A 14,026-nucleotide genomic window follows, 5' to 3' on the forward strand; every position below is an offset into this window, starting at 1 on the left:
GTGTTGACTTGTTTTCAGGAACCAGTGTTCAAATATTTTCACACTGTCCAATCTATGTGATTTACAAATTGTTTAAATTCTTCTGGAATGTGAGTTTTCTCAATTCTTGCAATCATTTCAAAAGATGGAAAATGGCTTTTTTAGAATGAACTTGGCCAGTTTTAATTGTTATGTGGAGCAATAGGAATGTCTTTTAAAAAACACTCCCTTCAATGCAGTTTATCAGCTTAAAAATGAACTTGTTTGTTTTGTTTATAGTGTCTGGTGGAAAGCTTGACTTTGTTGACTCCTATTCTGTGTAGTTTTGGAGTCTCTTATCAATCTTCCACTTTTTAGATATAACTTTTTCGTTGCCTGTAGGCTGAGAAACTCTGTTGCACACTTTCCTTTAGGTTTTCAACAAAATCCTGGCTATCAAAGACTTGTCAAGTTTGTCAAAAAAATATGATGTTTGGCGTGAAGTGCAAACATTGTCGGTAAGTTCTGCTAGAACAGTTAATTTGTCATATGAGTTGTTGGAACAACTGTAATTGTAATATACCACATAATTATTGTAATTTGAATAAATGCACTGTCTAAAACACTGATTAACAAAGCCAAAGGTCGCATTCCTGGTCTGTGTTTTAGTTAATGGGCAGATCATCTAAGGAGGGGGAAATTGGATTAGGTGGCTTCTGTTGATTTTCATCCGATGTTGCCAATTTTGAAGTGGAGTGTGTGCGCGTGGGAGACTTTAGATGAGGACAGGATGAAGTTATGTGAGCGAAGCACTTTTTTGTTAAATATCCTCTTGATACCCATTGATGAAACATGTAATAAAGCACATGTATAGATCATAATCACTCCTGCACTGTAGAATAGGCTGTTTTATTTGGTTTTGTCAAAGCATTATAAGGAAACTTTTGGACGGAAGACCAGAGAGTTCATTTCTGGTCACTGGCAAGTTCTCCAACTTGTTCAGCTGACTTATTAAAATGGGTTGTATCAACTCTGTTACTGCAATAAATTTATGTTTGTGTTCAGTGTGGGGGATGTTTTGAAAAGATGCTTAACCAAGACTGATTCATTGGTTCTTCGGAATTGTGTCTTCCTCTGACTTAATCAGGAAATGATAATGTTTCCAAAGTCTGATCATTTCTCTTAATAAAAACCACTTAACAGATATCCGTAAAACAAGGTTAAAAAGTATAAGGCTGTACATGAATAAGCTGTTGCAGAATAAAGCCTTAATATAAATGCTATTTTTAATTTTAAAAAAGCACGTTTTTCTGACATTTCACTTAATAGTTAGGATATAACCGCTTTTCATAAAATATTAACTGTAATTACCTTATCTATTATTGCAGTTGATGTGTCAGTGAAGATCACAAAAATAAGATTGGCAATATTGGATTAATAACAAATCGTAATAAATTTGAATGCGTGTTGGTACTTTATTTTGCTTTCCTTCTAGATTAAAGTGCCACAACAAATGCACAAAAGAAGCTCCTCCATGCCGGATATCATTCCCTCAAAGTAAGATTTCAGTTTGTAATGTAGAGTATACAGTCTTTCTCCTGAAATATATTTTTAGTCACATGGTTAGCTAATTTCTGAACGTTAGACACCAGTTGACCAGGAAAAGTCACATGAAGCCATAGATCATCATTTATGAGGGGGGGTTAAAAGTGGGTGTTATGTGATGTATTGAATGATGATGGTGGTGGGATCCAGATTATCTATTTCTCTGTCACCTGTGCACCCATCTTCCCCACCAGCATTAATCTGTCTCCCTCTACTAGCTCCAATTTAATTTAAGAACAAAGAAAAGGTAAAGAACAAAGAAAATTACAGCACAGGAACAGGCCCTTTGGCCCTCCAAGCCAGCACCGACATGCTGCCCATCACAAGTAAAATCTCCTACCCTTCCGGGGACCATATCCCTCTATTCCCATCCTATTCATGTACTTGTCAAGACACCCTTTAAAAGTCACTATAGTATCTGCTTCCACTACCTCCCCCGGCAGTGAGTTCCATACATTTAGAAAGCCACAGATTGCCGCTTGTTCTCAGTCACCATCAAGCTGCCCTTAGCATGGTCCATTAATATCAGTTTCCAGGAAATAGATGTTGGGATCCTCATCCTCCCCTTTAATTCCCCTCACAGCTTCATCTCCCCTATCAATCTTAATGAGTCCTCCAGCTGTATACTTTTATTTCTGATGTGAATTTACAGATTCTTTTCCTACATCTGCCTATTGGTATTATCCTGTTTGCTACCTTGTTTCTTAAAAGCCCACTAGTAGTCTATATTTTTGACTCTTTTCACAAATCTCTGTTTTGCCTTTCATACCTGCACTGTTTTACATGGCTGCAAACTGCTGCAGCAGGTTTGTATGTGTATGGGTGTTTGTGAGTGTGTGTGTGGCTCTGGGTGTGTGTTTGGAGGGGGTGGTGCGTGAGGTGCCTCTGTGTGGTGTGTGATACAATTTCTATCATGAAATTTTGTAACGATAGAATATTACTACTTTCTTCGAAAGATGCTTGTAATCCTGGGCAGCAGGAAAGTTGCATTCTGACCTAAGCAAGCTAAGTTTCACATTGCATTTGTTTGGAATGGAATAAGAAAATAACTGAAGGTTCAGCTTACACCCAAATAATGTGTTGTTAAATGTTACATCACTCTTGTTCAGTAAAGGTGTGGTTTGCTGTTAGGAGATATTTTGCACCAAGAGCAGAAGGAGCTCCTGTTTTTGTTCTGCTCTAAAATGTTATGGTCTGAAGTTTAGTTCAGCTCCATGTAGGGTTTTGACCCAAGTTGCATTGTTGCAGAAGTGAGTTATGTGATAGTACACTGCTTTGAGAAACCAGTAATACACATTTCTCCTCTGTTATCTAGTCTCATCAAAAATTCGAAGAACAGAGTCTGTACCATCTGATATAAATAATTCTGTGGATAGATCTGCAGAGCCCCAGTTTGGCACTCTTCCAAAGGCACTAAAAAAGGTAACTTCATGCATTTCCCATGTTTTCTTGTTCCAGTGTGTCCACTTTGTAGATTTGACCATGGATGACATTATTAGCTTTTCAAAAATTTCTAATATCGATTGGAGACTGCTTGTATTTGGTTTGATTTTTTTCTCAAAAGTACACATACTTCAAACCAAACAGCACAGAAGGTAGGCATTTGGGTCATTGTGCAGCCCTTTGAAAGAGTTGTCCACTTAGTTTCACTCTTAATTCAAGGTAGACTATGTGTATACAGGTAATGTCACCAACTAGTAATCCACAGGCCCAGGCTAATGCATTGGAGATGTGAGTGCATATCCCCCACCATGGCAACACGTGAAATTTAAATTCTGTTATTAAATCTGGAATTGAAAACTTGTCTCCATCATGGTGACCATGATAACAATCATTGATGTGCAGGTTAGATAGATTGACCATGCTAAACTGCCCCATAGTGTCCATGGTTTTTCAGGCTAGGTGGGGTTAGCTGCGCTAAATTGCTACCGGATTACAGGGACTGGGGGAGTAGGATGTTCTTCAGAGGGTCGGTGCAGACTCGATGCGCCGAATGGCCTCTATCTGCACTGTAGGGATTCTATGATCCTGTGCGTTCTGATTATCCTGCTAGAGTTTTATATTCTTGCGTTATATATGAATCTTACCAGCACTGTTTCTGGTTTTTAAAAAAAATTTAATCATTTTGCAATAGTCTATTCCTCACCAATTTTAAAAAAAATTACAATTACATAACAGCTTGCGTGACTGTCAATATTTCAGTGTTTTGCAACCAATTGAATACCTTTTAAGTTATGGCATTACTATAATGTTGGATTACCACAGCTATTTTCCACCCAAGAAGTTTCCCTACACATCATTGTGCTCATGACCATATAATCTGGTTGTGTGATGTTTCTTTGAGGGATAAATATTGGCTGGGACGCCTGGACTGACTCCCCTGGACCCTCTGAAATAATGACGTGGGACTTTTTTTATATGGGACCTCAATTTAAAGAATCATCTGAAAGATGACAACTCTGATGGTGTAGTACCAAGAGTACAGTACCTACTGCAGCACTCTCTCTGTACTGCACTTTAAGTGCTGGCCATGATTTTTGTGCTTCTGAACACCTTTAATCCACAATTGTCTGCCTGATACAGAAGTGCTACCATCCGAAATTTGGCTCATATTAACATGAGCACACGAAAAGACAACTACTGTGCAACAACTGGTTGGCCCCAAAGCTTCTACATTCAATTGCTTCTTTATCCACCTCCCTCTAGAATTTGTTGGAACTATCTGCTCACTTCCTGGCAATCCATGTGTTCATTGCACTCTGATTTATATAAATCAGAGATGTTTTCATGTTCCCTTCTCTGAGATTGAATCCCTACTTTGAACTGAAGGATTCTTTTTTTTTTGAAAGAAAACCAGTTGCCAAGTGAATTATGAAGCCATACCCTTAGAAGTGTTCTATACTGAGACATCAGGGCAACATCTGTAACTGTCCCCATCATATTGATGACTATGATTTGAAACTAACATTCAGTACATGAACACTGAAATTAATTGTTTTTTCCCCGGAACATCTGTATTATTTAGCTTTGTCATCCATATTAAATTGTGCATTGTTATTACGAACCTGTTAATGTAGCATGGAAATAAAATTCAAATGTTGAGCTGTGTTGAAAATTTCTGGTTGCATTATAACTCGGTAAATGTACTTGTGGTTAAATTCAAATATCAATTTTTATTTGTAGGATCATGCACCAGTTCCTTTGGATTCCAGCAGCAACCCATCTTCAACAACATCTTCAACTCCTTCTTCTCCAGCACCTTTTCAGTCTTCCAATCCTCCTAGTGCTACCCCACCTCCAAACCCTTCTCCAAAAGGTCTCCGAGACAGGTTCAAATTTCCAGGTAAGACTTAAAATATAATAGTATGGGTGAAAGGCCCTGAGCCCAAATACTGCAGTTTGATGTCAGTGACACTGTCAGCATTCACCATTATTACATGGGTCTCTCGTTCCTCTGAAATCCCATGTGCACAGTTAAATGTGGAAATCCGAAGTCAGGGGTACATTGTATTTTTGAAGGCTGCAATAGCCATGGAGGAACAATGAGCATAAATTAGCTAGTTGACATGAACGTCACCTTTTCAACACAACACTTGCTGTAAAAATGATTTGAAAATGATGCATCTTGTTAAGTGAGATATCATGAATTTTTTAACAGCATGCTAAACTTGTTAATCATGAACAACCTTTCTGGCCCCGAAAAGCTAATTTTGGAAGTCTAAAGTGTCATTCCTTCCATTCAGTGATGATAATTCTTTTGATTTTATTTAAAAATCTGATAATTAAGTTTCTACTAAATCCCAATCTATCTGTAAAATTATTAAAACTGAATGACAATTAATGCTTCTTACTTCCTGGTTTATTGACTCAGAAATCTTTCATCTGATTGACTGCTCAGCTTACTTGGTTGATTACACTGTTCCTGGAATCTGGAGGTCTCTTGTGACTGAAGCCAGAACGAAATTGATATTGTAATGAGGGCGATCACACCATGGAGTCACTAAATCTTTGCATAGGTTTAGTCGAGATCAGTGGCTAATTCCATGTAGTATCACTGACTGCAAAATGTGGACCATGGTGATGGAAGCTCTTACATTGGCAGAATGGTTCATGTTCTTGCTCTCCTTTCATGTCCAGAGATACATTTAAAAACAAACATATAATGACCTAGGAATCGTAAAATTCATGTTAAAATTAGTTATTAACATTACAGATAGATGTAATCATTCTTTAAGGCTTTTATTTTTAATAATTAAAAGCTAGGTCTAGTTTTGATTTTAGGCTTCCCCAGATCATTACATGTCTCTTTAATGTTTTAAGAATTCAAGTGAACATGTTACTTTTCTTTTTCCTTTCTTGGCCTACAGCCAAATTATTTTCTTCCAACTGAAATGCCAAGGTGATTTGGGCTTATTTTATGGCCTGACAACAGGTTTTTTATTTACTGTGCGTATGACTCAATTTTTGTTTCTCTCCTTTTCGGCACTCTCTGTTCCCCTCTTCCCCCAACCTGACACACACAGACAATAGTCAGAGGATTCCTCTAACAGATTTCCAACAAGTTGGACAGCAGTGGGTTGATGGAATGGTTGCATTAGGTTAACTGGTATTCAAATTGCAGTGTCCTGAATAGGAATCTTAATGTGCTTCAGGAGCTGTTGTTCCAATTCATTTGTAACATAATCTGACTTGGCATGCTATAAAATGGGGAAACTTTCACTTTCAACTTGCTATAGGTTTTAAAAAGAACATTTCAACGACTTTGCACTTTAATATAACCTTACAGTTAGTAGTTGTAAGAAGTTTATTGCTTTCCTTGGAGAGTCAAGTTAGAAGAATTTTAAATTTGCAGACTAATATGAAAAAAGATTAACTATAGATGGTAGAATGAAATCTCACCAAGCCCTGAAAAATTATGGGAATATTAACACAAGGCTGATAGACATTCTCTGTTTCCCACGTCAATCTCCATGCTATTTAATAAAAAGGTGTTCTGTTCAGAGTGGTTAAGTGTAAAAATGCATGATTAGTCTATATAATAAGAAAACTAAATGCTGGCTACTATCCTGCGGTTTCTTAATTGATTGTAATCTATTCTTCTGCCTGTGTGACCTTTTCCCCAAGCTGCGTACTACTTTCATCATAGACAACAGTTTATCTTCCCAGGTGAGTAATGAACCTAGTCTTTTCTACTAACATCATTTCTCCCTTCACCTTTTCTTCAGTCTTCACACTTGTATCTTGAGGGTGGAGAAAACCTCAAAACACTACTAACTTGTGTGATGTAGTAATAACAATGCACTGTTAGTATTTAGGTTAGTTGTTTTCACTTTGTTATTTTAGTCGCTTTGTCTGTATGGAACTGAACAATGGGATAAATGTCCTATTTTACTGACTGGTGTTTTAACTTCTTGTCATTTAGATGTTCCTAGTCCATCACTGCCTGTCACTTTACAGCCGGATAGTTCTGAAGACACTAAGTAAGGCTTTATTTTCTGTCCTTTAATTCTGCAAAGTAATATACAAAAGTTAATGCATTGATAGATAACTATGCTGTGCACAGCGAAAGCAGGGCAAGGGATGTTCTTAAGATAATAACTAGGGCAAAAGGCAGATCTGTTTAGTGACTGTGGAGGTAATGTGTGTGTGGACCCAGAAGACGTGGGCACTGTCCTCAATGATTACTTTGTGTCAATCTTCACAATCATAAAGGATAATTCTAGGATAGACATCAAGGTGAAATATTAGAAGAAAGTAACAGAGGGAGGAGGGACAAGCAGGTCTAGCAGCCTTACAGGTGGATAAATCTGGAGGCCTGGCTGAGATGTACCCCAGATTCTTGAAAGAGGCAAGGGAGGAAATACAGAAGCTCTGACAGTAATTTTCATATCTTCTCTGGCCGTAGGTGAGGTGCCCAGAGAATTGGAGGACTGCTACTGTTGTCTCATTGTTTTAAAAAAAAAGGAGGAAGGTATAGACCAAGAAAATACTAGCCATTCAGTTGAAACTCGGAGGTGAAGAAGTTCTTAGAATTTTGAGAGAATATATCTGCACTTGGAGAGAAACTGATTAATTGGGGATAGTCAGCATGGATTCCGTAAACCAAGGTCATATTTGACAAATTTGTTTGAACTTTTTGAGGCGGTAACCAGGACTGTTGCTGAGGCTAAAGTATTTGATGTTGTCAGCATGTACTTTAGCAAGACTTTTGGTAAGCTCACTCATGGCAGCCTGATCAAGAAAGTAAGAGCCCATGGATGGAAAGCGAAATGGCATGTTGGGTGTAAAATTGGCTGAGAGGCAGGAAACAGAGGATGATGGGAGGGGTGTGCTTTTGTGATTGGCAGTATGTTTTGAATGATATTCCCCGGAGCATGCTACTGGTGTTCTTTGCAGTTTGTGACTTTTACTTGAATATAGAAAGTATGATGAAGTTTGCCGATGACACAAAAATTAGAAGAGTGGTACAAGGCAGGGAGGATAGATAAGAACTACAGGAGGATATTGACAGACTGGTCAGGTGGGCGGGGCAGTGGCATGTGGAATTCAGATCTGAAAATTTGATGTAATGCACTTGAGGGCAAAACATATTTGAATAATACGCTGAACTACAGTATTAATGATATAAACCTGGAAAATAACTGAAGATCAGAAGGACCTTGGCTTGCATATCCACAGATTCTTGAAGGTGGCAGGACAGGTAGATAAGGAGGCCAAAGAGGCACATGGGATTTTAGCCTATATTAGCCATGGCATAAATACAAGAGCAAGGAGTTTATTATGGAACTACACAACTGCTGTTTAGGCCACATATGAGTGCAGTTTTGGCCACCACGATCTAGGAAGGATGTGTGAATGTGCAAAAGAAAATGTGGAGATTTATCAGGATGATGCCTGGGCTGGAGGGTCGGACCTAGGAGGAAAGATTGGATAGGCTGGGGTTATTTTCTTTGGAACAGTGAGGGTTGAGATGGTATCTGAGAGAGGTGGATTCGATAATGAGGAGCATAAATGGGGTGAATAGGAAGGCATGTTTTCTATTAGTAGAGGGGTCAATAACCATGGGAAATAGATTTAAGGTAAGAGATGGAAAGTTGAGAATTTTTTTCACGGAGGATGGTGGGAGTCTGGAACTTATGGTCTGAAAGGGTGGTCGAGTCAGAAACTCAACATTTGATCAGCTGTAGATATTCACCTTTGTTGCTGTAGCCTCCAGGGCCAAATGTGGAAAATTGGATGAGTGTAATCAGCCAGCATGGACACGATGGCCAAATGGCTGCCTCCCATGCTGCAAATGCCAGAGGTTTATGCCACTTATTCCCTGTACGGCATGTTTCAAGTGGCAGAGTTGAAAATGGTCACCCCAGCAATTTGTTTGCTTTCCTACAACAAATGATGAATGCAAATTAGCAGAGACCTGGAGTTAGATTTTGATCCCATCTGATATTATTACTAGACAAATTCAATCTCAGTCAGGAACCTGGCTCGATTGCATTTTGTCTGTTTTGGTCTTAAAGTGATATCTCACTGAAACGTAAGCATGCAATGCTGCATGTTTTGCCTTAACAACAAATCGAAAGCTTATTCCAAAAGTGCAATGATGTAATATAATAATCTAAACTATCTACCCATAATACAAATTCAAAGATTTTTAAATGCACAATAAAAATATAATCCCCTTAATCTCAAAACGCACTTTTTAAAAAATTTGCAAAGAAGCAAAACAACTTGAGCATAGTCGCCAAAATATACTTTCGGTGTAGTTCCTGAAACACTACTCATAAGAGTCCCTGTACCTAATACCTTGGGAGGTTTATGTCACTTAAAACTTCAACTTTTAGACTGGAACTGCAGGTAGCTTCTTCCTGGAGCTACCGTACTCACCTGAGCTTCACTGAACTCAGCTCTAAGTAACCTCTTTCGAGTTTTTAATCCCATCACTTGTGATCTTGGACTAACAGTTACTCTACACTCCAAGGTAATCGCATTCATTATATCTACCCTTCCTTTTTTCGAGGCATTGCTGTATGCAGCCGTGCTGTTTCAAAGCCTTCACAGGAGCTTCCCTGAAAAGCAGAAAATAACTTTTTTTTTTAAAAAAACTACTAGTTTAAAAGTTTACAATTGAATTGCATGCATTTTTGTTGTGAAGTAAAAATCCATAAGAATTTTGTTCAGATCAAGTCCAGTTCTAGTGCAATTTTGTTGTCATTTCCTTTTCACTCCTTCACTTCTCTGAAATGATTGGCCTATTATAAGGAGGCACTGTACATGCAAGGTTCCTACTTTTATTGCGACCCCATTGTTGTTTTGTTCCAATCCAATATTGGACTCTAGTTAGACATTATTGCCCAGTTTGGTTTTTTTTTTATGTTGATCATGGCCTGGCAATGAAAGCAAGTTGAGATTTTTCTGTTAGTTTGAGATGCACTAATGGCCAATAACTGGGATTCTAGGATGTCCTTTGAATTTGGGTTGGGTGCTGTGGGACTGGGGCCAATGATTTCTGTCCCCACTCTGGATAGAACAAGGTGTTTGCTATCCAATTGCTGGTATGAGTGTTCAGATCTGTAATGTGATGTAGTATTAGTTTTCAGCTTTTAACTGATCAAGGTTATGTTTCATTTTTACTGTTTCTTAATTCAGTAAATTACAGTAAGTTTTCCCTCTATAAGGTCGAATATCCTAAGCTGAGTCTCCCTGTAGAGTAAGCAAAACATTGTAGTGTTGCATACTGCTGCCCATGTGCTAAATATGGATATTATAGCCATGGATCAAAAAGATAGGGAAGTTTCAGACCTGTGGAGCTGGCGACATTGCCACTTAACATTCATATTTCTGTAACAAACAGAATTTTCTGGTAGAACTCTGTAGGCCTGGCAGCATCTGTGGAGAGAACGCAGAGTTAACATCTTGGGGTCCAGTGATCCTCCTTCAGAGCTGTGCTGCCAGATCTGCTGAGATTTTCCAGCAATTTCTGTTTTTGCTTCTGATTTTCAGCATCCTGTTTAGTATTCACATTTCTGTGTGTTGCACAACTGAACGGTTCCATCTTGTTTACCCGGTTAGAAATGAAAGGTATTCTGCTATTGCAAAGCATATTGAATCACGGTAATAGTAATAATTTTTAGCTACGTAATGTGGTGTGACTGTTCAGTTTCAAATGCCCGCTCAAAGTTATTTTTTATTTGGATCTGCTTGTTTTTCTCATTTGGAGTTAGATCTTCGCCCCCCTGTATTGCTAGATTGATTATACTGGAATCAAATACAGGTTGTATTCTTTCTCCCGCAGTACTGTTGAGGAAACTGAACCAGAAGTAGTTGAAGATCTGGATGCAGAGGTACGCTGTCGAGAAATAAGTACAACACCGCAATATTGTTACTTGCATAAACATTAAAGTTTTGTTATGTGAAGCTCTGGTCTTATTTTTGGATGTAATGTAGTCATGCATCTGCTTACAGCCTTATTTATCTAAGGTGCAAATATTATGCATGGGTTTATTTTTGTCCCAGACTGAAGCACAAACTGTTTCCCTTGTACATCATGTGCTGCCAGAAAGAATATCTCAGAAAATGTAATTGAACTAACAAATTCTGTTCAGATTGGAATTTACTGCAAATAGCTAACTTCTAATTTTAGAACTTGAAATGGATCAAATGCAATTGGAAAGGATAAAATTTAATAATAATGGTAATTGAAAACCTGATGCAAGAGGCAGAAATTGTGTTGTTCCTGTTTTGCACAATGGTCAGTTGTGGTGTGGAGGGGCGTGAGTACCAAAAGTGCTTTGACAATAATTTGTTAAAGATCAAGACATGTTTCACATAATAAAATTGTTCCTTTTGTATTTCCTTTCAGAATGAAGACCATGTACTTGATGATGAGGAAGTTAATAAATCAGAATCAGAATGTGAGACTGATGAACTAGATGACTTGCCAAATACCAGATCACACTACAGGGGCCTGATGGCTCGCAAGCCCAGCCAGACAAGTGTCTTTCTTCAGGAATGGGACATTCCTTTTCATGAATTGGAAGTTGGCGAACTGATTGGCAAAGGGCGATGGGGCAAAGTTCACAAAGGACGTTGGCATGGAGAAGTGGCAATTAGGTTGTTGGAGATTGATGGGAATAATCAGGATCATCTGAAATTATTCAAGAAAGAAGTGATGACTTACCGGCAAACGAGGCATGAAAATGTGGTACTTTTCATGGGAGCTTGTATGCATCCTCCACACTTAGCCATTATTACAAGGTAAAATAAAATGTGAATGATCTCTTTATATTTTGTATTGTAATTTGCTGTGGTATTAACATACAAGACTTTCAACATTGTTTTGGATTATTCATGTAAAATAGCACTTATTTTCTGGTTATTTTCTCCCAAAGTAATGGTTCATTAAATGGAGCAAAATATATTCTTGTGGCAGGGTACATTGGTGTAATGCACATACATGTCACTGCCTTTAATTGGTGCTGCTCCACCTTGATGGGAAATTCCTTTTTCCTGTTTTGTTGAGGAAGAGAATGTTTCTTTCCATATGGGGTGGTGTTTTAGGATATCCTCTAGCTGCTCATAGAGGCATTATTTAAAGTCATTGGAGAATTACTCAATTGCATACCTCCTCTCTGTAGTAGTAGATAGCATAACTGACCATTTAGCATGTTTAACACACCTTCTTTTGTTTGTTCAATGAAAAATCCAAGCCATAATTGGCAAAATCAAAATATTACTGAATCATAGATAGTAGGAACTGCAGATGCTGGAGAATCTGAGACAACAAGGTATAGAGCTGGATGAACACAGCAGGCCAAGAGGCATCAGAGGAGCAGGAAAGCTGACGTTTCGGGCCTAGACCCTTCACCTGCTTTTCAGTATCCTGGTTTCAGTATACTTTTTCAAGAAGCCTAATTCTCAAATTTAAGTAATTGCATAATATTTTCTGCTACTGTGTATAATCAAACATACTTTTGTTTTAGTTTCTGTAAAGGGCGAACACTGTTCTCATTTGTGAGAGATTCTAAAATCACACTGGATATTAACAAGATGAGGCAAATTGCACAGGAAATCATAAAAGTAAGTAGCAAAATTTATTAGCTTTACCTAAAGACTAGGATTGGAATTTTAACAGAACAGTGGGCATAATTTCTGTTCTAGAACAGTTTGGCAATTGTGAACAACATTTGTAACCTTTAGAAAAGGACATGTCCGAATTTTGTCAAGGAATGGTTAAAATACTGATTAAGTTTGTATAACTACCCACAGTAACTTAACCCTATCCTTCAGGGTCTGAATTCATTCTGCTTCAGCGTTTGTATGCCGCGTATCATGTCAGTTTTCTTTTCTCTTCTGTTGTATAGGATAAAATTAGGATAATAGGTCGGCACAACATCGTGGGCCGAAGGGCCTGTACTGTTCTATGTTCTATGTATATTTTCCTCAAATTTGCTTTCAATTTGTTGACTAGGCAAAGCTACACACACTGTCATGCTATTTTAAAGCAAGAGTTATTTTTCCATTTAAGCATGAGCTTTAAATATTTCACACTTCTTATGTTTTATGTTCGTCATTTTCAGTTGATTGCCATTTTCTTTATTATACACATGCTAGCATATGCTCTGCTCCTCATCCCTGCAGGCTTATTGGACAGAATGAGTTCCATGCATCAGATTGTCCCTTGCGCCCACACTGTTGATATTTAACAATTCTACCAGACATTTGTATTCTTATTTATTTATTTTATTCTTATCTTTTTTATTTGTACTATTTATGTAGATAATTTCTTCCCTTTTAACTTTAATTCCCCTACTGTACAATTACATTTTTCCTTGATTCTGTAGGGGATGGGGTACCTTCATGCAAGAGGTATTGTGCACAAGGATCTGAAATCAAAGAATATCTTCTATGACAATGGAAAAGTTGTAATTACAGACTTTGGACTATTTGGTATATCTGGTGTGGTGCAAGAAGACAGGTGAGAAAGAACATCTGAATATGTATAGTCAGCATCAGTTTTGCAAAGAGTTTGCTTATTTTCTTAAAATTTTGTTTCCTAATTCTTTTCCCTTTTCCTTTTCCTTTTCCTTCTTTATACGAGAATTTCATCACCTATATTGCTAGCATTAATTTATATGCCAATATTCACAAGTGAGCATCAGTAGTGTGAGTGGCTGTTCTTGCAGGATGATTAAAACAGTGATTCAGGTCTTGCCTGATTCCAACACGTGTGCCTTACCTGTGGGGGTCACTTTAAGTAGTTATTTGGGAGCATCAGCTTTGGGTGATTTCCCAAGCAGAGTTTTTCAGAAATTGTAATTTTTCTATCATGATTGCAATTGTAACTCCAGATGGACTGAAGTTGGAAAGGATAAAATTGCCACAACATCAGAGGACCACATGCCAGTAGTTCTGTTCGTTTTCAAAGATTTTTTTTTCTCCCAAGTTTTTCTGATGGTTAAAAAAT

At 37.9% G+C, this 14,026-nt stretch overlaps 1 protein-coding gene across 6 annotated transcripts in view; it reads left to right on the forward strand.

Moving 5' to 3' along the window:
• The window catches only part of ksr1a (kinase suppressor of ras 1a), a 52,298-nt gene that overhangs the window by 18,987 nt on the left and 19,285 nt on the right, over positions 1 to 14,026 (forward strand). For 5 of the 6 annotated variants that reach the window (XM_048612798.1, XM_048612794.1, XM_048612795.1 and 2 more), the window contains exons 5-14: positions 393 to 476; positions 1,454 to 1,515; positions 2,879 to 2,985; positions 4,747 to 4,906; positions 6,688 to 6,729; positions 6,986 to 7,043; positions 10,856 to 10,904; positions 11,423 to 11,817; positions 12,543 to 12,639; positions 13,404 to 13,537. In XM_048612798.1, coding sequence (XP_048468755.1) covers positions 393 to 476; positions 1,454 to 1,515; positions 2,879 to 2,985; positions 4,747 to 4,906; positions 6,688 to 6,729; positions 6,986 to 7,043; positions 10,856 to 10,904; positions 11,423 to 11,817; positions 12,543 to 12,639; positions 13,404 to 13,537 — 1,188 coding nt within the window. The remainder of the gene's footprint in view (positions 1 to 392; positions 477 to 1,453; positions 1,516 to 2,878; positions 2,986 to 4,746; positions 4,907 to 6,687; positions 6,730 to 6,985; positions 7,044 to 10,855; positions 10,905 to 11,422; positions 11,818 to 12,542; positions 12,640 to 13,403; positions 13,538 to 14,026) is intronic. The other variant, XM_048612793.1, reaches the window with a different exon arrangement.

Source organism: Rhincodon typus, chromosome 26 (assembly GCF_021869965.1).
Source record: "Rhincodon typus isolate 14 chromosome 26, sRhiTyp1.1, whole genome shotgun sequence".
In the NCBI taxonomy this organism is placed as follows: domain Eukaryota; kingdom Metazoa; phylum Chordata; class Chondrichthyes; order Orectolobiformes; family Rhincodontidae; genus Rhincodon; species Rhincodon typus.